Raw genomic sequence first — 25,982 nt, forward strand, 5'->3', positions numbered from 1 at the left:
TACTTTATTTACATAGAGTCTTCTTCCTGGGCTGTAAGGTGTCAGCAGCCTGGTTTAAGGTACTGTGTTCATGTGCAGGACCCTCCCTCTCCGTACAGAACAATACCAGGCTTCCAGAACTGCCACGTGTGGGAGGTGTGTTCACAGCCCGATTCTGCTAGTTCTGGACTCTGAAGCCTAACATGTGAGACGCAGCAATCTGGAGTGAACAGTTCTGTGGCTTTCTAGGCTTTCTATATAACCATGCGCACACACGCACGCACACGCGCACACACACGTGTTGGGACCACAACTCACAAAGAACAGAACACACTTCCACCAGGAGCTCCCCATCGTATGGGACTGTGACTTCCAGCACTGCCACTAGAGACTAGTGTCTCCTAACGCTGGTCGCGTAGGTGGAAATATCAAGGGGACAGCTCCCAACTTGTTTCACTAGGACGACACTACTTGATATCAAAGTGTCACAAAAGGAGAAAAAATTACAGATTGATACCTCCCTATACAAAAGACACAGATCTCCTAAGCAACATATCGCACATCAAATCTAACAATATATAAACCGGATAATACATCGTGATCAAGTGGGATTTACCTCAGGAATGCAAGGTTGATTCAACAATCAAAACGTAATTCATCCACTATTTTAAAAAACAGAAAGTTTCTATGATTAATAAAGACAGAAAAAGCACCTGACAAGATTCAACATCCTCTCATGATTAAAAAAGAAGAAGAAAGGAAAAAGAAAAAGCAACTCTCAGAAAACCAGGGGCTAAAAGGAAAATTTTATTCGAAAGAGGGTATCTACAAAAACAAGACAAACTAGAACTAAATCCTACTTAACAGAACATGACAAGGACACTGTAGTGAAGGTGCCAGCCATGGCAACAGGGCAAGACAGAGAAATAAAAGACATAAAGACTGGAGAGAAAAAGGGTTTGTTTTCAGATTACATGACTATAGACTTCTTTGGATGTTCTACTCGCTCAGGTAAACCACAAGAACTAGTAAGTGAATTTATAGTAAAGGCACAAGATAAACTAACAAGATAATCTACTTCTACATACGAAGCCAAGAACTGGACAATTAAACCTAAAAGCCAAAAACTGTCCTTTACAATAGCATCCAAAAAGCATGGAGTCCCCACGCGAAGATCTACTGCGTGAGACCAAGAGAGCCGGCACGCCTAGCTAGCCGGACAGGTCTACCGGAAGTCACGGCGCCGTGCACAGGCCGGTTCTCCCAAACCGACGCGCGGATTCCACACAGCCCCAGTCCAAACCGAAGAGACCACAAGTCTGGCAGCTCCGGAAGCTGCTGTCACGTAACGGGCACGGCACCCCCGTGCGAGCCTGCACGCTCCGCTGAAGTCCGCGCACCACGGGCAGGACGGAAGCACGCCCACGAGAGCGTCCGGGCACAGCACGGGGCCGACGGTGTGCTTGTCCTCCTATTCAGAGAAGAAACACCACCGCTGGTCTGTTTTCAACCTCAAACGCCGGAACGCACAACAGGACTCACTCTGTACAACTTTTCAGGAAGAAAGGTATAAAGACGCAAACAGGTTAACTAGACACGTGAGCAGAAACCCGCGTTCTGCGAGCTAAAGTCAACAACACTGCAAAACTTACACAAACGTTACCTACAGGCAAAACAAAACTACTCCGTGCTAATCGTTTTAAAAAAGTTACATTTTTCTCTTTAGCTGAAAACTGATAAAATTACAAAATACAGAAAACTGTTGAATTTACAATAAATTCCTCACAGTGTGAACACTTACTGGTGAATCTGAAATCAAAGATCTGTGAACACTATTTTTAAAAAATCTGTGTCGGGGCGTCTGGGTGGCTCAGTCAATTAAGCGTGGGACTCTCGATTTCAGCTCAGGTCACGAGCTCACAGTTTGTGACTTCGAGCCCCGCATCAGGCTATGCACTGACAGTGCAGAGCCTGCTTGGGATTCTCTCCCTCTCTCTGCCCCTGCCCTGTGCGCTTGCACTCTAACTAAATAAACATTTAAAAAAATAAAATAATCAGTGTCACTAACCACTGAGACACCAGAAGTTTTTAAATTGTCACAAAAACCTCCACTGCCCTTCTCATGTGCCTCTAGGGATGTGGACCCCTGTCGCTGCAAGCAGACCAGATGACTGACTTCGTCGCTCCTGGGGTCTGGCAGGAGTGAGGTCAGGGGTGCCTCCAGGGGCGTCTCCCCGCAGGACGGCAAGCCCCCGGGAATGGCAGCCGGTGAGCAGGGCGGGCAGGAGCGGGCGCCAGGGACAGGTGGGGACAGCGGTGCCGGCAGGAAGGCAGTCAAAAAGGACCCTCCATGACCCCAGCAGGGGCAGGCGGGGCAGGGCCACGACTGGCGCACGCGCCTTCCCGCAAGGTGAAAGGTCTGAGCGCGCCCACAAGGGGAAGCTGGGACAGCAGGTGCCTCTTCCCCAAATACAACGAGGAAGGTGAAAGAATCAGAGACAAAGAAGCGACCACACCCACAGTATTAGCTCTGTGAGCCAGGGCGGGGACGGTGACAATACCCAAGGAGGGGCTGTGTTCTCGGGTTAGGACGTCAGAAGCACGGGTGGGCCCTGCACGGAGAACACACTGCCAGCTGCTCTCCCGGGTCTCTGTTCAAGCACCGCCTGGCCGCTCGCTGTTCTTCACCCCTGCACCAGGTGCCGGTGCCCTCCCCCTCTTCCCTCTAGGTGGCGCCAGAGATGCCCGTGCATCCTGCGCTCATCTGCTCCTAGAGCTCCCACGTGCTGGGGACGTGAACACGTCCCACATCTCACGGACACTCAGCAGCACTGAGCTGAAACCAAGCAGGAGACGAGCGCTATGAGAGAAAATGATCAAGGGATCTACGCTAGAACGGCCTGGCGGCTTCCAGGGGGCCCCGAGGTGGAGGGACGGCACCGGCAGCCGAGCAGCAAGGCACAGAGGCAGACGAGGTGTGCGAAGCCGGTGGCGGGCAGAGGCTCCCGGGGAAAGAGAGAACAGCGCCAGCCGGCGGGCAGGGTGAAGACGTTCAAGAGCCCTGCTCGCACCCCTCAGAGAAACGGGGTGGCGGCACACGCCTTCCCTACTGCCCTCTCTCCAGGAGCCTTAACACAGCCTCCAGCTGTTGCCAGGAGAAAGGCCCGGGGTTCCCTAAACACTCCGAACAAGTTCTTTCTCAGTGCCTTCCCTGGAACTCCTACAGCATGCAGTACCTTCCCCACCGGCATCAAACAGCACCTCCTTCAGAAAAATGCCCTGCATTTGGCCAATTCAGGGGTTTTTTTTCACTCAACAATTACCGAGTGCTGATAATACATCAGGCCAGATGGATTCAGAAAGTAGGTAGATGTGAACCCGGTCCACAAGAAGTTTCCAACCAAGGAACGGGAGACCAGCAAATAAACAGCTGAATGAGTCACCAGGTGCGCCTATGTGTGCCGAGCTAAGGCAGGCACCAGAGCCCAGCCCGGTGGTTCAGGTGAGAGACAGACAGACACACACACACACACACACACACACACACACACACACACAGGGCCATGCCCTAGGGCAGGGCCCTGAAAGTTTCCTGTTTAGAAAGAACAAATGTTCCAAGCAGAAGGAGCCGTGCAAGCACACAGAGGCACAAGGGGCCACACCCAGGCAGGGTCCTGTCTGAGAACTAGGCCCAGGCAGTGCGATGGCCAGAGTCTGCCGAGGCAGAGCCGGAGGGCGAGGCCAGTGGAGAGGGCGCAGTCTCCCGTAACATCACTGGCATCAGGGTGAGCAGAGAATACACTGGAACTCAGCTCAGCATTCCTTCCTACTGAGGGCCTACTACATGCCAGGCACTGCACGTTGTTCCCTCATGCTGGGCACTCATACAACTTAGTCACTCTTCTGGAAAGCGTTTAGCACCTTTTAATGTAAATGTATAGAGGTCTACATATTTACATAAATTTAATCATATATAGTACATATATTTTTAATCTGTCTTCCCCACGAGTCAATTAGCAACTCAAGCTGTCAGACCGGATGGCCAGAATCCCAGAGGAGAGGCAGAGGCCCAGGGAGACAATCCCCAGGGAAGCTCTCAGGCCCTGGGAGCCGACCAAGGCCCATCTGTCGAGAGGACTAGAACGCAGTCTGTGTGCTCCAGGAAGAAACTCAAACACCAATCTACTCCCCTCACCGAACTGTTTTTAAGGCACGTGGATTAGCTAAGCCTATGAAGAATTTACTAATTCATTAGGGTAATCTTCCTTTGTGCCAATACCTTGACAAGCAGAAGAAAGCCTGACCCAATCCCTGCGTCGAGGTTTCTTTCTAGCAAGCAAGACACAACGCAAGCCAGTACAGGTGTGATGATCCGTCACGGGAAGTGCTGTGCGAGACCATAAGACGAGGCTCGGGGAGGGAGCATCAGGCAGAAGGTGGTTAGGCTGACCGGGCTGAGAGGTCCTTTGGGCTCAGACCTGAGAGGTCGGGAGGAGCAGGGAAGGCAGGGGATGGAGGGGCGAGCACAGGGCCAACGGCCTGACAGGGAAGAGCTGTGGGTGTGTGAGGTGCTCCCAAGTCGACACGGCAGCACTGGTGGGCAAGAGAGACCAAGGGCCCAAAGCTGGAGATTGTGGGGGAGCCAGGTCAGGGGAGGTCGCGTGGGCCACATGACGGATCTGCGGCTTATCCGGTAGGAAGCCACCAGAGAGCTTTAGGGACGATAACATTGGGCGTTCATTTTTATAAACTCGCTCTGGCCACCGTGTGAAGGACGAACGTGTGGGGAAACAGGAAGATCCAATAGGAAGCAGCTCCCACAGCCCAGGGAGGGATGAGGGTCGCACGGTCCAGAGGGGACGCCGCCGAAAGGGAGAAAGGGTGAGGAGCTCAAAACACGTTCTGGAGGCAGAACGAAGGTAAGAGGAGGAGCGTGCCGCACGCGGCAGGCGTGTCAGAGAGGCGTCGGGGTCCGCGGCAGGAGCACTAAGTGCAAGGGGGTCTGGCACGTCCGCGAAGACTTCGGGGACGGGTGGAGGAACAGACTTCCGGGGCAACAGCTAAGAGGCTCCTAAGTATCATTAGTTTATGAAGAAAACAAACGTGGACGAGGATCACAAGAGGCCGCTGACCACCGGCAGGTGAGACACAGAAGACGCGCCGCACACAGAGCCATGTGGCTGGACACGCGGGTGGAGGGGAGGAAAGAGGGAGTCTAAACACTGATACAGGGGGCGCCGGGGGGCTCGGTCAGTTGAGCGTGTGACTCCATTTCGGCTCAGGCTGTGATCTCACGGTTCGTGGGATCGAGCCCCGCGTGGGGCTCTGTGCTCAGTGCAGAGCCTGCTTGGGATTTTCTCTCTCCCCCTCTCTCTCTGCCCCTCCTGCACACTCGTTCTGTCTCTCTCTCAAAATAACTAAACTTTAAAAAAATTATTACAGGGGCACCTGGGTGGCTCAGTCGGTTGGGCATCCGACTTCGGCTCAGGTGACGATCTCATGGCTTGTGAGTTCGAGCCCCGCGTCGGGCTCTGTGCTGACAGCTCGGAGCTTGGAGCCTGCTTCGGAGTCTGTGTCTCTCTCTGCCCCTCCCCCACTCATGCTCTGTCTCTGTCTCTCAAAAATAAACAAACATTAAAAAAAATTTTTTTAATAATTATAAGAAAATGAAAATAAAATATTAATCCAGGAAAAGCATGACTTCAATCACAGGATCCAGAATCACACAAGTGAAATATTGCTACTATACTCGAGCTCAACCTGCTACTGAAAGAGCTCGGAAAAAGTCAGCACGCACGCTCACCCCTGACAACCGCAGCCCCTGACACCTCTTCCACCCTTCCCAGTCTCCCGGAGACATGAAGCAGATCAAACGCAGGCTAATGGCATCCGACAGCCTTCCCAGCGGGCCTTTCCGCATTCAGTGACCGTGCAACCCGACACGGCACTGCGAGCGCGCACCTTTACGTCGACACGCTGGATTCCGACGGCCCTTAAGCCTGGGACATCGTGACAGGGTGGAACACGTGGTGTACCAAAGCCCTCTCACATCTGTTCAAATATTCTCTTCTGTGGGACGGATCTCGGGTGGCTTCTTCACAGCCACCTCACCGAGCCACATTACAGAGACAACCACAGACCGTCGTGAGGGTACCTTCAAGGTTTCAGTTCAAACTATACAAATATAGCTCTGTTCTAGTATTTTTAGCCTGTTCTACTAAGTATTTTGTGTCTTCTTAAATTGGGACACCGATGTTTTTTGAGGTTAATGTGACCGATAAAATCAAATGTGAGGTTTCGAATGTCTGACTGCAAACAGAGATTTGTAGTCTTTGGGCTTGAGCTTTTTATTTTGTCTTTATCTAAAAGTAGTAACTTCTATACTTGAAAATAACCGATTCAGCCAATTCCTACACACCAACATCTTTGTCTTTATCACAAAGCAAAAACTAACCAGAATAAAACCTAAGGTTTCCTGCCTCCCTGGCCTGGTCCAGAGAAGTGTACAGAGAAGCCTGCACACGGTGTGCTCCTGGGGGAGGCCGTGAGCTCAGCCCTGAGAAGGGGACAGGGTGACAAGCTCCTTAGTGTCATCAGAAACTTCCTCCTGAACGATCCAGAAGGAAAACCATTTCTCAGAGGTGATGGCCTGCTTCAACCCTATAAACTGATTCGGACTCTGATGCCATCCCTCCCTCTCCCCCCCTTCCACACCTGTGGTTCTGCTCTCCTACCCAACCGTGACCTCTATCAGAATGCTACTTCAGTTACAGACGCCTCTATTCATCTGCTCTGCCCGTCAGCAAATGTAATGGGAAAGTAAGATGCCTCCATCAATTGCTTTGGGATGAGATGGGCCAAAAAAAGAAAAAAAAAGACCACCCAGTCTTTTTTCTCTTCCCAAGTTCATATTTCTAAAGTCGCTTTGAATTTCTTAAAAACCAAGTCGCCAATTATTGCATGTCCCATTGGTACTGGATTCACAGACTTTAATTTAGCCTAGACTACTGAAATCAGAGATTTATTGCTAAGGCTCGGTGCTAACCACGGGCTGGCACACCATGGACGTGGCATTGTGCATATGGGTCCCACCAAGTCCGAGAAAGACCAAAACCTTCTACAAGTACAGTATAGAACTCTCTACTTCTGTGCACTGGTCACTGGTCATGCTCAATTATACTATGTAATCCTGAGGTGGAAACCATAGCTTTTAAAAAGTTCCCATACCCAACACCCTTTAAAATTCAAAGTTTGAAGTTAACTCAGCAAAATCTTTACTCGAAATACCTAATTTGGCAATAATTGGTGGCAGGTGCTTTGTTCAGAGAGCATCACATTAAAAGAGTCCTAATATCACGTTTTAGAAATGTTTAAAAGTCATGCCTGGCTGGATCTCAGGGTTGCGAGTTTGAGCCCCACGCTGGGTGTAGAGATTACCTAAGAATAAAATCTTTGAAGGAAAAGGAAAAGGAAAAGGAAAAGGAAAAGGAAAAGGAAAAGGAAAAGGAAAAGGAAAAGGAAAAGGAAAAGGAAAAGGAAAAGGAAAAGGAAAAGAAAGAAGAGAAGAGAAGAGAAGAGAAGAGAAGAGAAGAGAAGAGAAGAGAAGAGAAGAGAAAAAAAGGGAAGAAAAATGTTAAGAAGGCTAGATAAGAATTTCGGATGGTGCTGACAACGCGGTAAATGAAAAGCAATCTAACAGCAAAGCTATGGTCTGGCATTAGCACATCAACATCCTGGTGACGCTGAAAGTTGTAAGCTAAACACTAAATTGAATCAGTCTGCAGGTCCCTTCCCAGCCCAGGTTTCTTCCTTTTAAAAGTCTTTCCTGAGGACATGAACATGATACTTGAATACATTCTTTAAAATAATAATAAATATTTTTCTTAAATTCCTTGTTCAGGACTTCATCTCCCAGGGTTAATATTCACTAGTATGTTAAGAGAAGCAGCAGAATGTTTTGGTCTTATTCATACATGGATTACCTGGCATTTTTAACTTCTCGACATGCTTCCAAATACTGTCTTGAATGTTTACAATGAAGATGCTCTTATATTTTTATTTTTATACAAATAAAAACCTTAACAACATTAAACTGGAAAATGTTAACTCACAGTATTACTGACCCTTAGTGATAAGCCCACCTTATGATAATATGGAGTTCCAAATACACAATCTTTACAGTGAGTAAAGATAACCAATTTTTGAAATAAGAAAAACCATGTCTCTCTTTTTTCCTCCAGTCCTATTTACGTTAAAATCAGTCTCTTTACTCTTTAAAAACTTCCACATCATAGAACGGACATGGGTGTCTAATTAAAACACAAAATAGGGGCACCGGGCGGGCTCAGTTGGAAGAGCCTATGGCTCTTGATCTCGGGGTCCTGAGCTCAAGCCCCATGTTGGGTGTAGAGATCACTTAAATGAATAAGTAAAAACTTACACACACACACACACACACACACACACACACACACACACACACAATAAAACATGCAACTATAAGAGACACAGGACAAGCACCAAAAAGATAACTTACTGAAAATGCACTTCCGCAAAAATATTTTTATTTACTATTTTAAAAACTATCTAGCTGGTCTTATGGCAAGAGCTGCAAACTTATCCCACATCAATTTCCATTTTTCCTTAAATTTAATTGTGAATCTATTTGAAACAAATTCTGAAAACCTCTCATCCACCTTTTTAGTGCAAAAGCATGAATCTGAATTAAATTTAAACCAAACAGATTTTTAAGTTACGTATACCTTTAGCCCAACACATTGGAAATGGACCACAGCCGCTCTTCTCCATACAGACGGCACCTGCTGGTCTCGGGGCCTCTCGGCCCGCCAGTTCCACCAACATAAACTCAGGCCTCTCGAGATCAGGCCAGGCGTCCGCGCACCAAGTCCCCGCTCATCGCTCCCACAGGGTTCGCTTCGATCCACAGCCACACTAAGGTTCCCCCGGGTGCTCCTTTTCTCAGAGCTTGAGGCAACATTTGGGAGGTGTTCCTTCTGTAATATTTTCCAGCAGCTTGAAGAATGCCTCTCAGTTACAGAATCTTCTCCCGCTTCCGCAATCTGAAACACAGACCATCCTGGCCAGATTAAGCTCCTGAGCAGAATGAAACCGGCTAGTAATGTGACCCCACCTCGGGCCTGTGTTCCGAGATTCATTCAGGGAAGGAGAGAGGGAGGGGCAGAGGGAGGAGGGAAGGGCGGCCGGCAGCCAGGGCCCGATTAATATGCTAATCCCACCCTTCTGTTCAATTCATCTGGCAGACTTCTGCTCACAAAACCAACAGGCGATTCTAAAATTGAGGAAGCTGCAAATCAAGTGTGACCCAGATCATGTCTGTAGATGGCTCCTCCAACTATTTCTGTTTTCAAAGTCATGCCTTTGGCATTTTACCAGCCTAATTCTGACCTTAAGACTTAAGATACTTATCTTGATGAAAAAAGAATAATACCAGGGGGAAAAATCTTGTTCAACATTAAAAGCAAGCCTGTAAAGCATATGTCTAGAGGAACCCAGATATTTCTGAGGAAAAGTCTTTTTTCTGATTGACACTTTCACAGTAAGTTAGCAAATTTACAAAACTGTATTTAGAAAACACATAAAATCCAGAATTTGAAGTTAATAGATTCTTTTATAATTAGCTGAGGGAATACTGAGGAATCCAAGAGGCATGATCTGATTTCTTTTCTTAATTTCAAAATGTAAGTGAGTACTAAACCCATACTGGAGAAAGAGGACAGAAAAATAACAATCTGTACTGGTAACTTTTCTTAAAAAATGCAAACTACTTACGCTATTTCCATTCAAACTGGGAGACAGTCCGGTCGTTTCTAAAATTCAGCTCCTTAAACACATTCCGCTTTAGCAGTAAGACAATATGTAACTGGGCTCCTGGAGGCTTTGTTGTCTGGTCTGAGCACCCGTAACACACACTCAGGCGCTACACGGGCTAGCTCTCCTAGCACAAGGGTAATTCTGTCACTAGTAAATCCCATAAACTAGGACAAAATCGAGTCTTCTGCTTAACTGTGAACAGGACCGAGGCTTTACAAATTCACTAACTTGTGAAAACGAGAGCTGAAAAAGGCTCAGGAGAACAAGAGGCCTGTGTCCAGGGATGTCCCAGGACAGCTAGCTGCATTCCTAACACACTCCTCTTGAGGGTGGCTTTGTCTCCAGGCCTTACCCTCCGCCTCCTAATAGCAGTCAGAGCTCAAATGACCTCTCGGATGCCCCAGTGAAAACAGATCACTCACCAGAGTGAACTCTGACCCCAGGCAACACTGGGAAGAAAAGGGGTTTCAGAAAAACACAGGCAAGCAAGCTAGGAAAAGAGCGGAAGAAACAAGCACACAGATCACTGAGGACAGCTCGGGACATTAAAGGCCTGCTGCCTTCACAGGAAGGATCTAAGCACAGCCAGGAGCACGTCTGGTAGCTGGCTCAGACCCCCGAGAGCGGCCAGGGGTTTAATCTCAACCATCAAGTAACAGACTGTACCAACAACTCAAGCAAAGTGAGTCTCTCTTGCAACTTATGACTCAAAAGTTAAAAAATAAAAGCTACCTTTACTAGCTGCCAAAGATATCCTACACACCAAATACCAATCACACCCAATTTTCACAACTCCCAAGCAAAATCAGGGCTGTCACATCCTTTATAGATGAGCAAACATGGAGCCCTACAGCTATGGAGAGACACAGCTTCACTGGGCCCACCTGTCACCCAAGAAGCCAGGGGTCTTTCCTCCCCCCCCCCCCCGTCTGTCTCTGTCTGTCTCTCTCTCTCTCTCTCTCTCTCTGTCTCTCTGTCTCTGTCTCTCTCTCTCTCTCTCTCTCTCTCTCTCACACACACACACACACACACACACACACACACACACAACCAGAAGGGGTTTCTGAGCCAGACTGAAGAGACCCCACGGCACCAGCCACATGGAAAAGAGAGGGGTCGGTGCAGGTGGTGGTGGCAGCTGGAGCCTGCACAGCGCAGAGGAGCAGACAAGAGGACAGACCTGGGAGCTCTCGAGGACAAAGAAAGTCGAGTGTGGGCAGCGAAGGAGAGGAGAAGCTGAGTCTCTGACGGCACGGTAACCAGAGCCTGGCAGCTTTCTCTCCGCCCACCAAGCAAGCTAATGTGTATCTCGTCTCGATATCCAAGCAGTACCTGCTGGGGAGCAAAGTCCCGGGTGCACAAAAGATGACAAGACCAAAGAAGCAAGGATCCCTCCAGGCCAGCAAACAGAGCCCAGCGGGGAAAGAGCTGGAAGTAACGGGGTCGCCGAGAAGAGCAGACAGGTGGTGAGGGCGAGCACGGAGGAAGGTGCCCGGGCGCGCAGAGAAGCGGTCCTGCTCGAGACGCCCACACGGAACGCTGTCGGGTCTCACCCGTCACACAACTCACAGAGCAGCTCACTCCCAGTGTTTACAGAAGAGGACGGTGTGGGTCTGGAGGCTGCGGCACTGGCTGAAGGCCAAAGGGCTGAAAAATTACATGAGGACCCGCTACTCTGTGAGAGCATTACTCCTACGTTCCTCTTGCTAAATATTAAAGACAAGTTATGCTTTTAGATCTCCAATCCAGTGACAGCTTGGAAAGAACGAGAAAGGCCTACAGTTAATGGTAACATAAGTGAAAAAAGTGAGCAGTCCCTTTATGCTCTCTGATTTAGGAAATTCTACATACTAACGTAAAGGCCATCGGTCATTAAAAAGTTCTGTAATTTCTTTTAAAAAAGCCTTTATAGTACCAGTACAGTTAAAAGCAACTCTGGTAAGTCCTACTTGACAGGTAAACATTTCATTAAAATCTGTACGAAAGATACTAGTATTTGCTCGCGCCGCAGACCCTAGGCATCCCGGACTCCGGTCTCCTTCCTCAAAGCAACCCATCAGCAAAGCCCAATACCTGGCCTTTAAAATGAATCCAAACGGCGTCTGCGCGCCCGGGCCCCCGCCGCAGCTCTCCGCCCCACACTCAGCTCCCAGCCCGCGACCGCACCAAACCCCTCCGATTGGCCGTCACACCGTTTCCCTCCTCCGCTAAAACTCACCAACACTTGCCCGAGTCTGCCGGCACGGGTGCTTGCATACGCAGCGTGGTCCGCGAGGCCCCCTCCCACCCACACCCTCTGGCTCGCCGTCTCTTGGCTCCCGCTTCCTGGGCTTCAACACCCAGACCTCGCTGTCCTGTGCCCACACCAGGTATGTGCCCGCCTTGACACCGCCTGTGCCATGCGCTCGGCCTGCTTCACTTTCCCACAGCCCCGTCCCCTTCTCAAATATCACACAACTGATTCTACACAATTCTACGGTACGTTTATTGTCCGGCTGCCCTCACGACGACCCAGTCTCCACGGCAGGAAGGAATTCTGTCTGTTCCGCACATACCGTCTTCCGGGCCTTGCTACTGAAACGGTAAGAGGCACAGGCCACACCCCACACATCGTTCTATCACCTACAGGTAACGAGGAGATGGCAGAGGGACCTGCTATTCTCTCTCAGAGGCCATGTCCACAGAAACCATATCTAGACATTCTACACGTCAAGACCCGACACCAAGGTCAGTAATGGCACGGGCTGCCTTGACCCTGGGCGCAGCTTTACCTGCGAGACCTCTCTCAGCTCAGGGGCTTGAGAAGTAGTCACTGAATAAGCAAAGTAAACAATATAAAAACATTGCTCTTTCAAGAATATAAAAAAAATGGACAAAAGCAAAACTGACATAAAACCTAGGAAAACCGCGCGGACTGCCTCTCCCCACCCCACATAAAAAATAAGTCACACAACTGTAGTACTCCGATACTCCTATGAGAACTTCATTGCAACTTGCAGAACAAAAATGAAAATAGTGTGTGAGATTAGACAGCAAGATCAGGAAGCAAAGAAGGGAGTTCTAAACCCTTGCATATACTGTGCAGTGCTGTTCCACATGGCTTCCCTACAGAAACCTTAAGTGAGAAAGTACTAGAAAGAGCTATTAAGAAAGACGCTGCTTGGGGCGCCTGGTAGCTCAGTCGGTTAAGCGTCCGGCTCTTGATTTTGGCTCAAGTCATGATCTCACAGTTCATGGGTTCAAACCCCAGTGGGGAGCCTGCTTGGGATTCTCTCTCTCTCTCTCTCTCTCTCTCTCTCTCTCTGCCCAACCCCCTTGAATGAATGAATGAATGAATGAATGAAAGCAAGCTGCTTATAAATGTCACCAAAAGCAAATCACACAAATGCCAAGTCTAACTCTCACACACTCCTGTACTTACATGTTTTATTTGCTGGCCTTATGTAATAGTTCAGGTCAGTATTTCTTAGAAGAGTAAAGTCGTGGTAAACACTTTCAAGTCAGCTAGTAAAAGGAATGTGGAAGAACGGTAATCCATATTATACACACATAATTCAAAATCCCTCTTACTTCTTCTATGTTTGCATTATCAAGAGTTACAGATTTACTGTCACAGTTACTATTATAACAGAGTACCTCCAATTAGAAGCTGATCATTACAACACACCCTAACTCTTGAAAGTTGGGTATCCTATCCTAAACTTAATTCTATTAAGACTCACAGAATTAAAACTTCTCTGTCATTGTGCCTCACTGTCTCCACCACAAAACAGAAATAATTTTAATCTATCAACAAAAATTAAGACTTGATATGGACTAAACAAATTTAGTCCTAAGGAAGGATATAATCATGTTCTGAAGATAAACAGGTAAAAAGGTCTCAAAATATAACATAGTCCAAAAGGTGATGGTGTCACTCGCTGTCCTTGCAAACCTTCTAACAATTACTATACCTCCTCCCTTCTGCTCCTCTGAAGAACTCTGGGGACGCTGAGGGAGGCACTGAATTTGCAACTGGGGGACACAAAGAAGCCCCAGTTCCATCCGTGAGACAAAGGAAGACTCATTTCACTGTCTGAAACTTCAGTTTGTTCATCTGTAAAACAAGGACAATGACAACACCTATCACCTGAGCAGTGACTGTGTGCTAGTCACAAAAGAGCACAATAGCAATACCAGCAACACAAATATAATGAGAACGGCATAATGGGGAGCCCAAGTTAATGCTTACCCTGTGCCAAATCCCATTCTAAACACTTTTAAACTACTGCCCCAGTTATTAATAACCAACTTCAGGAGAGAGGTCCTATCACCCCCATTTAACAGATGACAAAACCGAGGCACACAGAGGTAAGTAACTTGTTCAAGGTCACAGAACTCCTCAGTAGCAAGGCTGGAAATCACACGCAGGTAGTCCGGCTCCATCCAGTCTGTGCTCCTCACTCCTCTGTTGCGGAACTTCACCTATTTGTTTCAATTAATAATTGCAACAACCAGTGAGACAGAGGATGTTAACAAGCCACATGTGACATGTAAACAAACTGAGGAACAGAGACATCAAGTGACATGACCTGACATCACAGCCCACCGGTCTGTGTACACACCTACCCGCACTCGGACGCCTGCCAGCATGCACACTCACACCTCCGGAGGCTGCAAAGGTTTCCAGAGACTCAGGAAAACAGGCCCCGCTAGGCCCACAAAGGATGAATGAACGACTGTGAGGGCCACAGGGACAAAGAGAGGAAGAGAAGAAATGTGCCCACAGAAAGAATATGAGATACAAACTGCTCTCATCCCTAGGCCACACTCCAATTCACCAAATTCCGCGGCTCCTGTGACAGTCCCCCGGAGTCAGCAATCCCGCCCCGGTTGCAGATAAACGCCATCATGGTACATGCTGGACGTGTAGCTGTTACCCGAGACAGACATCAAAATCACCAGGAAATAACGTCACAATGAATTAGGCGACCGAAGATCTATGAAATGGGAGGACAACTGCCATTCCTCATGAGGCAGAACATTCTAAATTTACTACAAATTCAGACAATAGTGAACTAGAATATCTTCCCAGACACTAATGGCCATTTCTTAAGGAGATGAAAGCAAATTCTAGATTGAGAACTGTCGGGAGGTTACTCGTCATCAAGTGGGTTTTTTTTGTAAGTTTATTTATTTATTTTGAGAGAGAGAGAGGGAGAGCACACACACAGGAGAGCATGGGAGAGTGGCAGAGAGAAAGAGAGAGAGAGAGAGAGAGAGAGAGAGAGAGAGAGAGAGAGAATGAATATGAATGAATGAATCCCAAGCTAGCTCTATGCTCAGCACAGAGCCTGACTTGGGGCTCAATCCCACAACCCTGGGAACATGACCTGAGCCGAAATCAGACACTTAACCAACTGAGTCACCCAAGCACTCCTTTGTCATCAAGGTTAAAAGAAAAACAAAGAAAAAAAAGGCTCCTGAAATCTGTAAGAAAATGCCACTTTAGTTTTTCAAATATGCTAGTGGAGGCCAGCTAACACAGAACAGGACAAGCAACTCACCAAAATGATCAACCTAATGATCTACATTATAAAACACAGTGGGGGTTTTTGCTTATATTGGCCAAGTAACAAATATCAAAGGATAATCAAGTAGTTATTTATTTTAACGTTAACGCCCTCCAAATGAACCTTGAAGCTTTTACTGAACATGCCTACACACGGCCAACTCAATCATGTCACCACCGTATGTTTTTTACCCTGTAAATCCGATTTACCCAGAGGGTGATCAGTCACCTAACTGAGTGGACAGCAAAGTGCCCCGTTTCAAGCATGCAGCTGAGGGGCGGGGCGCCTTGGGTGGCTCAGGCAGTTAAGCGTGTGACTCAGTTTTCGGCTCAGGTCATGTTCTCACGGTTTGTGAGTTCAAGCCCTGCATCGGCTCCACGCTGACAATGCAGAGTCTGCTTAGGATTCGCTCTCTCTCTTTCCCTCCCCAGCTCATACTCTGTCTCTTTCCTTCAAAATAAATAAACTTTAAAAAAAAAAAAAAAAAAAAAAGGCAGTCTGCAGCTGAGACCCCCTGCGGGGCCGCCCATGGGAGATGGGGCTGTGCAGAAAGAAAGGCCCCTGGCGGTGAGCGTGAACCTCTTCCGCCACCTACACCCTGGTCGTCAGGAAGCAGCGGTGGCAGCATCTACGGGACGGTCTGTTCCTCCCCCCAGCCCTCCCCCAGCCGTATTCTAAGTGGAGCCGGGACGAAGGTGGCTTCTCTTCCCGAACACGGCTACCCAGTGGCTGGTGGATTCCTTGGTCAACGGCCCTCCTCCATGCTTTTGCTTTTGTCCCATCGATATCGACAGACATTATTCCGATTCAGCAAGAAATTTATAGTCATTTTTCCAATGCTCCCTGAAATTTTTACAATTAAAAAAAGTTAAAACCACCTTCACACCTATTCGGAGGACTACTATTTCTAAACGCTGGGAAACAGGAAACAACATGCGTTGGCCAGCCGCCCTGGGCGCCACTGGTGGGGACACGGAACGGTGTGAGCCACGGTGCCAGCGCCTCAGAAGACTAAGGGGACAGAGTTTCAGATGTGCGAGACGGAAAGTTCTGGAGATCCGTGTCCCCACAACGTGAACGTTTGTAACAGTACGGAAGTGTACAGTTAAAAATGGTGAAGATGGTAAGATGTGATCAGTATAAAAAAGTTTACCAGAGTGTGAAAACCGCTTTAAAGGAGTGTCTCGTGTTTACTTTACAACAAAGTGGCGAATAGGATTACGTCCACCTTTGCGGGTGAGGGGGAAAAGCCCTGAGACGGCAGGAACATGCCCAAAGCCCAAGAGGCAGGAGAAGGGAGAGACGATCACCAGTCCTTGAGGGAGGACATGATACTAATCCAATAACAAGGGAGCTTCGCGTGCCCCCCGTAATGAGTTAACCCCATAATCGACTCTGAGATAATTACCAACACCCACTGCGAAGATTACTAAAAGGAAAGGTCACTTGGAATGGAGCTGGGAGGCCAGCACGGGCTGCTCTCACCCCCGATCACCCCTCCGTGATGGCAGGTCTGGCCAGGAGAGAGGCACCTCGCAGGTGGACGCCATCCCTGCTGCAGAGCGGCACCTCCTCCCTCCCAAACTCCCCTCCTTCCCCTACAAAAGAACAGTCCTCACCTCCCTTCTGCCCACAGTCCTACCCCAGCCTGCCTGCCTGGGTCTGCAGTTCCCTGCTCTTCCCAAATAAACCCATCTCTGCTAATGGAATAACCCGCAGTTTTATCTGTAAGATTAGTAAGACCATTTTCAAGAGAGAGCTGAGACTGAAAGAGGTAAAGGTCTTGGGGTGAGATCAGACTCTGTAAAGTCAGAGCCACATGAGACTCCGAGGCCCAGGTCGTTTCCGCTTTCTACCGGCCTCAACCTGCAAGCCCACCGCTGTCCCTTCGGCTTATGTCAAGTACTCCCTGAATCCCAACCTGGTCCCATACATAGCACATATATGACTTTGGGCACCTTTTAAACAACTTCTCTCTAGAATGTGGTTTTCTCATCAGTTAAGTTAAAAAGCAGCACCTACTTCCCACAACTGTCAGGAGAATTAAGTATTACAAACAGAAACAGTAATGAAAGTGCATCACTACTAGGACACTCTTCTGTATCTCCCGTGTTGATTCAGTGAATTAAGCACCAGGGACCCCAAAATGATCGGGACAGAGGTCACAGCCCAAGAGAAGGCAAGCACTCGGTCGCTTCTGGTGGATCGGCCTGAGGAACCTCCAATAATCCCCTTTAAGGTTTAAGGCAGTTGAGGCTTAAATGATTCGTAAGTTTGCGTGCAATACTGAAAACTAGGAACAGCCTGCATGGCGACAGAAACGAGTAAATACAGTTTGAAAAAGGTATTTGCTGAAAATTTTTCACTGACACTGGAAACACCCATTAATGAAAAGAGTCCACACGGCATAAAAAGAGTAGCGCGATACGCACAGTCTTAAGATGCAAAGATTTTAAAGACATGGACTTCAAATAATAAAAAAGATACAGAAGAATATGTCGGCTGTGGTTATTTCATTGTAAAGGAAAAAGACGTATGCACACATTTGCTTCCTCATGTATCACAGACCCACCTAGAGACGTTTGCAAATTAGAAAGGCTGACTCTTCCAGAGGATTCAGCAGAAGGAAAATCGCGTCAAAGAGGCAGAGATTTAGGATTTCCTGCCTACCCATTTGAATTTTGTGCCATGTGTATTTCTGTTCAAAATAACAAGTGAACATAGAAACTATTTTAAAGAAAAAATCTCTAGTGAGGTCCTCAATATTTCCCAAGAAAATAATCCTTTCTAAATAACACATGGGTCAAATATCGAAAGAAAGAAAGAAAGAAAGAAAGAAGAAAGAAAGAAAGAAAGAAAGAAAGAAAGAAAGAAAGAAAGAAACAGAAAATCAGAAAATGTTCAGAACAGAGTGATAATAAAAACACAACATCAAAATCTTAAGAATGCAGTTAAGAGTATTTACAAGAGCATTTAAACTTCAAGTGCTTACATTTAAAAGGTAAAAACATCAATTGTCTGTTTTTACCTTGAGAACTAAGAGCAAATTAAACTCTAAACTGAAATACAGAATAAGTAACAGTGCTGTACATTATTAGCACATGGGGCAAAAGGAGAAATGAGGAATACTGATCCTATTTTTAAAATTTTGGCATCTTGTCCCTCATGGATCTTTTGCGTTAATGTTTATCTTTTTAAAACACTGCATTAAACTTGTACTTATCTTGATGCCTGAGGTTTTCATCGGCCCCACTGATGCCCCTTGAGTCCCGTTCTCGCCACCGACACAACCCTACACACCTACGCCCACAGCCCCACACCCGGCCCTTATCACCTAAGGGGTTTGTGAAACTAGAAACATTTCTACCCAGAGCATGTTAAATACAATCACTCGATTTTAAAAGTTCTCTTGTGAGAACAAAAAGGGTATTTAACGCTTCTTCTTCAAGGACCAGAACCACAGTAACTCAACTGTCAAAGCCTTATCTGCCTGACTTGCAACGGTTACAGCCAATGTTTTACTCTGGGCCAGCAAACTCCTCGATTTATAAATGCCTGAATTTAAATACAGGAGGCAGGCCCTAAAAATCTGTTAGCAACATCAGTCTTTGATTACAGATGGCCACGCCTACTACGATGCGGCGGAAATCAGGATTCTTTCCTTCTGACTCTGTGCAAAGGGCCTAACAGCAGCAGCGCCTCAAATCCACAAGCTCACTGAACCTCGCAGGGCAAGAGAGGCACAAAAGAGAGTCTGTAAATGGCTGACTTGTTACAAGATTCCTCCTTCCTCCTTTTAAATCAACTGTAATGAAAACTGTAACGACAAACATCCACTCGAGATTTCTCAATTCGAGACGGCGCAACAGCCGGCAGCAGGACAACGTGAAAAGTGCAGAGAACGCCCCGGTCAGCGAGCCGCCGAGGCTGGGAGACCTTCAGGGGGCGAAGGGCAGGAAGCCAGGCCCACGGGCCACGGCTTTCACCTCTGTATTTATCTGTCGCCTTGGGAAACAAGGGGAGGCTCTGCACACACGGAACTGCCACCACCGGCCGGAGCACCAGGCCCGGCTCTGGCGGGCTGGACACCGAGAAGCAAGCACGGCGTGGTGACTGCCGGACGTCGCTCAGCACCGAACAGCGATGGCACCGGCAGCTGCCGCGCTGAAATCATTATGCCGGGGACGCCCGGGGGCTCAGTCGGTTAGGCTTCTGACTCTTGGGTTTCGGCTCAGGTCATGATCTCCAGGTTTCGTGAGTTCAAACACCGCGTCTGCTTGGGATTCTGTCTCCCTCTCTCTCTGTCCCTTCCCCGCTCGCTCACGCGGTCTCTGTCAAATAAATAAATAAACTTAAAAAAAAAAAACATGCTGAGTGAGAAGCTGGACATAAAGGACCACCTACTGTATGTATGATTCCAATGATATAAAACGTCCAGAAAAGTCAAGTCTGTCCGTTGGAAAGATGTGGTTGCCTAGGGCTGGGGGTGAAGAGGGATGAGGTGATGGTGTGAGGTTTGGAAGGGGGGTGGGGAGGACTAGGGGCTTATTTTTAATTTCTTGTCATTTTAAACAAGGCTGGATCAAGGAAGTATTAGACTCATCATTTGTTTTCCAAAGTAGTTACAGTTCCTTTAGGATTTATTGGTACTTTTTTTTCTTGGCTGACTTTCTAGACACTTATTTCCAGATACTAACCATTCCAAATTAGATCACCGGATACATTCCTTTTCTTTTTTTTTTTTCACTTTAGCTAGTATCAGATAGGTTTCTGCCATTTGCACCTCAAAATTTTTCCAATAATAAAATTCATAAACCTGAGTCCTAACCCATCCTAAAAGGGTCCAGCTTTGCATTCGCTCATCCAAGAATTCAGCGAGCACCTACTATACACCAGGCACTGCTCAGATGCCACGAATGCCTCAGTGTGTGTACAAGGACAGAGATACACACCAGGATGTGCTGCTGGGCACTTAACAACTGGCTCTGTGAAGAGGCTGGGGGAGAAGCCCCGATCTGTGGCGCTGGCAGACTCCTGCGGCACAAATACATCCACCATATTTGGTCTTGAGCTAGCAATGTGGTGTCAACCAGCTGCCACCAGCTCGAGTGTCTCTCCGTCCCCCCTCCCCCCACACACTTCTTCTGCCCTCGTGGAGTTTACGTTCTGTTAGAGGAGACAGACAACAACATCATCATAAATAACTAAATTATGCACTATGCTATCAAGTGATTAGTGTTACTTTAAAAATTACTAAGTGCAGCAGGGTATGAGGCATAGGAAGTGTGCATGTAAGGGAATGCAGGTTCCAGCATTAAACGAAGCGGTCAAGGTGAGCCACACCGCGAGATACACACGCATATACATTAGAAAACGGAGATTCGAAAACATACTTTTTTTTTCCAATTTACAAGAAAATCACACAGTATGTACTCTTTGGGGCACGGAGCCTCACAGCCACTTCTGCATAGTACTTCATTGTATGAATGTACCGCAATTCTTTACCCAGTCCACCCTTGACCAACAGTGGGCTAATTCCTGCTTGGGGCTATTACGAATTACTCTGTGACGGCCAGTCTTGTACAGGTTTCTTGGCACACGCGTGCACGCATTTCTGCTGTGTGTCCACCTGGAACGGAACCACTAGGTCAAGGTGCACGCTCCAGCGGAGTCAGCGCTACCAAACAACGGTCCGAAGTGGACGAACAAAATGGCCCTCCCGTCGTTCTCGTGCGTGAGGGTCCCCACTGCCCCCAACTGTCAGAAGCAAACGTGAAACAAACAAGCCTCACTTCCGAGGTGCTGGTGCAGTTGCAGACAGGGGCTGTAGTCTCACTGCACATCCCAGATGTGACATGTCCTACAGAGTACGAGAGCTGTAAGGAAAGCTAATGCTGTTTTAACAAGAATACAAATGAAAACAAAATGAAGGAGCAAAGGCACGTTCAGATGCATCCAGAGGTCTTGTTAGTGGTGACCGTGGCACTGTTATTCTGAAGTGGCACACAAGTTTCATATGCATGAATAATGAAGCAACTACGTAAGCGTGCTAGTGTTAAGCACCAAGATTTTGGGGCGCCTGGCTGGCTCAGTGGAGTGTGCCACTCTTGATCTCAGGGTTGTATATTCGAGCCCCACATTGTGTGTAGAGATTACTTAAAGATAAAATCTTAAAAAAAAAACCGCAAGATTTTAAGCAAAAGAGAAATGAGATACAAACAAAATCAAAGCAGGGAACCATTTTTGTCTTAAATTTAAGTTGGAAGTTTCAGGATAAACTCATGACTTACTTTTCTCTTTCTAAAAAATACACACGTCCTACCTCTGTTCTCTAAAAAAGCCCAGAAGCAGTAACATCCCATAATTAACTACCATAGTACCCACACTATAGTCCCTAAATACCATTTCCCACGAAAAGGAATCAAGGCTCCTTAGAGAGGCAGCTGATTTCAAGTCTGAGGCAAGAAAGGTACAAATTGAGCCTGGGACGCTTTATAGTGCCTATAAACAGAAAACTACAAAAAAAATCAGGGGAGTCACTTCCAAAGGACACAGAAGACATCTACAAACAGCAATCTGACCATCCAAGAGAATGACTATGGTAAATTAACATACACCTATGTGTACATATATAAATACAGAGGTCATCTTAAAATGTATGCATTTATGATACTAAAAATAATCCTCACTTGGATCAGTCACCATTGGATACTGCGAGGACACCAACAAACTCATTCTGAAACTAGTAAACAAAAGATTATGCATGTATCCTACCTTTTCTGTATGGGCTACATTTCAGGATACCTAAACAGTTTAAAAAAAAAAAAAAGGCAAACAAAAACCCTCCAGCAAACAAGCGCACAAGGCATGACAAAATCAGAACACAGTTTCTGCAGCTCTGATACAAAATCCCCAGGCAGCCACCATCAATGCCTGCAAAAGCCACTAGATGGAAGGATAGCCACAGCATTTGGACAAATGATGAATGTGGCTGTCCCTTAGGGGGGAGGACATGCCAACAGCAAGTATTCTTGCCCCCAAAGTTGAACCTCAGTCTAGCTGACTTCTAGCAACTAGTTTCAAAACTTACAAATTAAATGACATCACGTGATACGATCAGCCAAATTCAGAATGTGGGAAATTCTATGAGAGAAATAACAATTTCTTCAAGAGCATCAACAAAAGCTGTAATTCAAAAACAAAACTGAAATAGCGTAAAGCAAGCGTTAGAGATCTGCCAACCTACAGGTAAAAGGCTTAAAAAAAAAACTGAGAAAATCAAACATTACCCAGCTTTATTAAAGATTTTATTTTATTTTTTTAAACATTTATTCATTTTTGAGAGACAGGGCGCAAGCAGGGGAGGGGCAGAGAGAGAGGGAGACCCAGAATCCGAAGCAGGCTCCAGGCTCTGAGCTGTCAGCACAGAGCCCAACGCGGGGCTCCGACCCACGAACCAGGAGATCGAGACCTGAGCCAAAGTCGGACGCTTAACCGACTGAGCCACCCAGGTATCCCTTAAAGATTTTAAATTACTTTTAATTATGTGAGACATGGTAAAGGTATTATGGTATATTTCATACCTGTTAGGGACACATATTGAACTTTTACGGGTGAAAACTTTATTATTATATGATGCCTGGGATTAGCTCTAAAATACTCCAGCAAAAAAAAAAAAAAAAAAAAAAAAATGTCTGGGGAAGAGGAAACAGGATAAACAAGGCCACAATGGTGACACAGGTTCATTATCCAATTCTTCTTTCATGTATACTTCAAATTTTCTAAAATAAAAAGTTTTTAAAAAGAACTGAAGAAAGGGGGCACCTGGGTGGCTCAGTCGGTTAAGCAGCCGACTTCAGCTCAGGTCATGATCTTGTGCTCCGTGAGTTCAAGCCCCGTGCTGGGCTCTGTGCTGACAGCTCAGAGCCTGGAGCCTGTTTCACATTCTAAGTCTCTCCCTCTCTCTGCCCCTCCCATGCTCATGCTCTGTCTCTGTCTCTTAATAATAAATTAAAAAAAAAAAAAAAAAAGTTAAAAAAACTAAAAAAAAAAAAAAAAAAAAAAAAGAATTAAAGGAAACCTACCACACAGATTCACTAACAGCCAACTGAAGCAGCACTGTAAACACAGCGTTCTAACACATACCTCAAGCCTACACTCAGAAGATAGTATGTTCAACATGCAGAGCCAATTCGAACCAAGAGTTTTAAATCAGGAAAGGGGAAGCCAGAACAACATAAGCAGTATATACATGTTTACTGTGTATCTTAGACAAGCCAACCACAACTGACAATCAAAATGGGAAAAAAACACCAACATTTCCCACCCGTGCAGTGTTCCAGGAGATTGCCCTATTATAGACATTATAGCACAGGCTACGCTGGAAAACAGGAAAAAAATGTTCACATTAACTACTCAAGGAGGGACCCAGAATCAATATTACAATTCGCCAAAGGTACAGCATACATGTCCCATCAAAATTTATCCTAGTGGATTCTTAGCGTTAATAACACGCAGGTTCAAATGCATCTGTGACTCTCTGGCTGCAGGCACCACACACTGGATAAGTCCTCCCAGAAGAAAGTCACCTCACCTGCTTATAAACAGGGTTATCTCACACTGGAGTCAGGGCTGACAGCCAGGGAGTCAAAGCCAAGATCCAGTCCTCAACTGGCTTCTGAAGCCCTATCTCAGATTCACTCCATTATTTGAAACCAAAAAAGGGGAATTATGTTGTTTTCAACACGCTGACCATCAATGTAATCTTAATTCTCAGTGTGTCCTTCTCCTTCAAGAGGAGGTCAAAATCTTTTTGAATTCAAGTCTTTTTTTTTTTTTTAAGTCTATTTATTTAGAGAGAGTGTGTGCACATGCATACACATAGCGGGGAGGGGCAGAGAGACAGAGAATCCCAAGCAGGCTCTGCGCAGCCAGTACGGGGCCGACGCAGGGCTTGATCCCGTGAACCACAAGATCATGACCTGAGCAGAAACCAAGGGTCGGACGCTCAACCGACTGAGCCACCCCACCCAGGTGCCCCTCAGCGCGTCTTTCTGTACAATCAAGTGCGGGCAAACCGGAAGGAGAAGCAATGGACATTCTAATTTTTACGAATCCAAATCCCCTGAAGAGGTCAACAGAAGACCCGTACAGATAAATTAACATTTACAGATAAGTGCACAGAGCAGTCACAAAGTCTACAAATGGCTAAAAGGTAAGGCTGGGGAGTGTAGAGGGAGCCCCACTGTGAAAGACGCCCCAACAAGACAAAGGGGCAATTGGTTGGCACCCATTTCGGCTGCAATGCTAACTGTGGGGACCCCTGCCTGTTGTCACATTCCAGGGACCTCAACTGACCTAAGGAACACGTCAAAGCCTGATTCGCCTCAGAGCCTGTCTGTACCTAATCCCCAAACTGAAACTGCTTAGTCTCTGCACACCTCCAAGAGCAAATGTAAACAAGCAATTCAAAGTTTATCCGTCCTTTGGAGCACCCGGGGGCTCAGTCAGTTAAGCATCCAACTCTTGATTTGGGCTCAGGTCATGATCCCACGGTTCCAGCCCCATGTGAGGCTCTGTCCTAATGGCGCGGAACCCTGCTTGGGATTCTCTCCCTCTCTCTCTCTCCCCCTCCCCCCACTAAAATAAATAAACAAACATAAAACAAAACAAAACAAAACAAAAAAATAGGTCAGTCCCACAGTCCACGCCCTTTAGTGTTCCACATTTTAAAGGGAGTACACTACCACACACCTGTGTGGCTCAGCTGGTCCTGCCCGCCTTCGGCTCGGGTCATGATCTTGTGGTTCGTGGGTTCGAGCTCCACATCGGGCTCTGTGCTGACAGCTCAGAGCCTGGAGCCTGCTTTGAATTCTGTGTCTCCCCCTCTCTCTCTGCCTCTCCCCCGCTCATGCTCTGTCTCTCTCTCTCTCTCAAAAATAAACATTAAAAAAATTTTTTTTCATAAAAAAATTTTTTAAGTAGACAAAATTATGTCAAAACATTATACATAACATTTTCAACTTCAGTCCCACAAAAGTTGAAATCTAAAACATCACCTGTACCTGCAGCCTTTACTCCACTATAGACGGCATTCTGGAGAACATTTTTTTTTTAACTTCCTAGAAAGATAATCTTTTAGGAAAAAAAACTTTCAGTTAATTAAATAAATCCATTATAATACAGACTACTACTCTTCTGGGATGCACTCTTTCCAGGCATCTTATAAAAAATAAGATTGTTCATTAAAGACAGGAAAACTAAACATCAGAAACAGATGGAAAGATAATTAACAGCAACAACGGAACACATTCAAATTCTGACCCTGGGGGATCCAGAAGACCTAATTATAACACAGAGGAACGTGGATCTCCTAGGATACAGGAGTTACTTACAAACATATATACACCTAACTTGTACATTTAAAAAAATCTATTTTATTTCCCATTAAGCGACTGGAAGGGAGAAGAAAAGCCAAGGAACTGCAAAAATATTTTAGAAGTATTTAAATCTCCTTCTTATAATCATTATTGCACACTTTTGTATTTACTTCCTGCGGAAACTGTAATTTAGTTTCGCTATGGTTTTAAGTATTTCCAC

At 46.6% G+C, this 25,982-nt stretch overlaps 1 protein-coding gene across 23 annotated transcripts in view; it reads right to left on the minus strand.

The window, feature by feature from the left end:
- Positions 1–25,982, minus strand: part of PTK2 (protein tyrosine kinase 2) — a 256,865-nt gene that overhangs the window by 188,749 nt on the left and 42,134 nt on the right. For 16 of the 23 annotated variants that reach the window (XM_043601871.1, XM_043601851.1, XM_043601870.1 and 13 more), the window contains one exon: positions 8,742–9,059. The exons of 5 other annotated variants lie outside the window; for them this stretch is intronic. In XM_043601871.1, coding sequence (XP_043457806.1) covers positions 8,742–8,841 — 100 coding nt within the window. In that variant the 5' untranslated portion in view covers positions 8,842–9,059. Of the gene's footprint in view, positions 1–7,266; positions 7,395–8,741; positions 9,060–9,789; positions 10,077–25,982 lie in introns of those variants that run through there. 2 more of the 23 variants (XM_043601853.1, XM_043601864.1) reach the window with 2 other exon arrangements.

The sequence above is a fragment of the Prionailurus bengalensis genome, chromosome F2 (genome assembly GCF_016509475.1).
Source record: "Prionailurus bengalensis isolate Pbe53 chromosome F2, Fcat_Pben_1.1_paternal_pri, whole genome shotgun sequence".
NCBI lineage: Eukaryota > Metazoa > Chordata > Mammalia > Carnivora > Felidae > Prionailurus > Prionailurus bengalensis.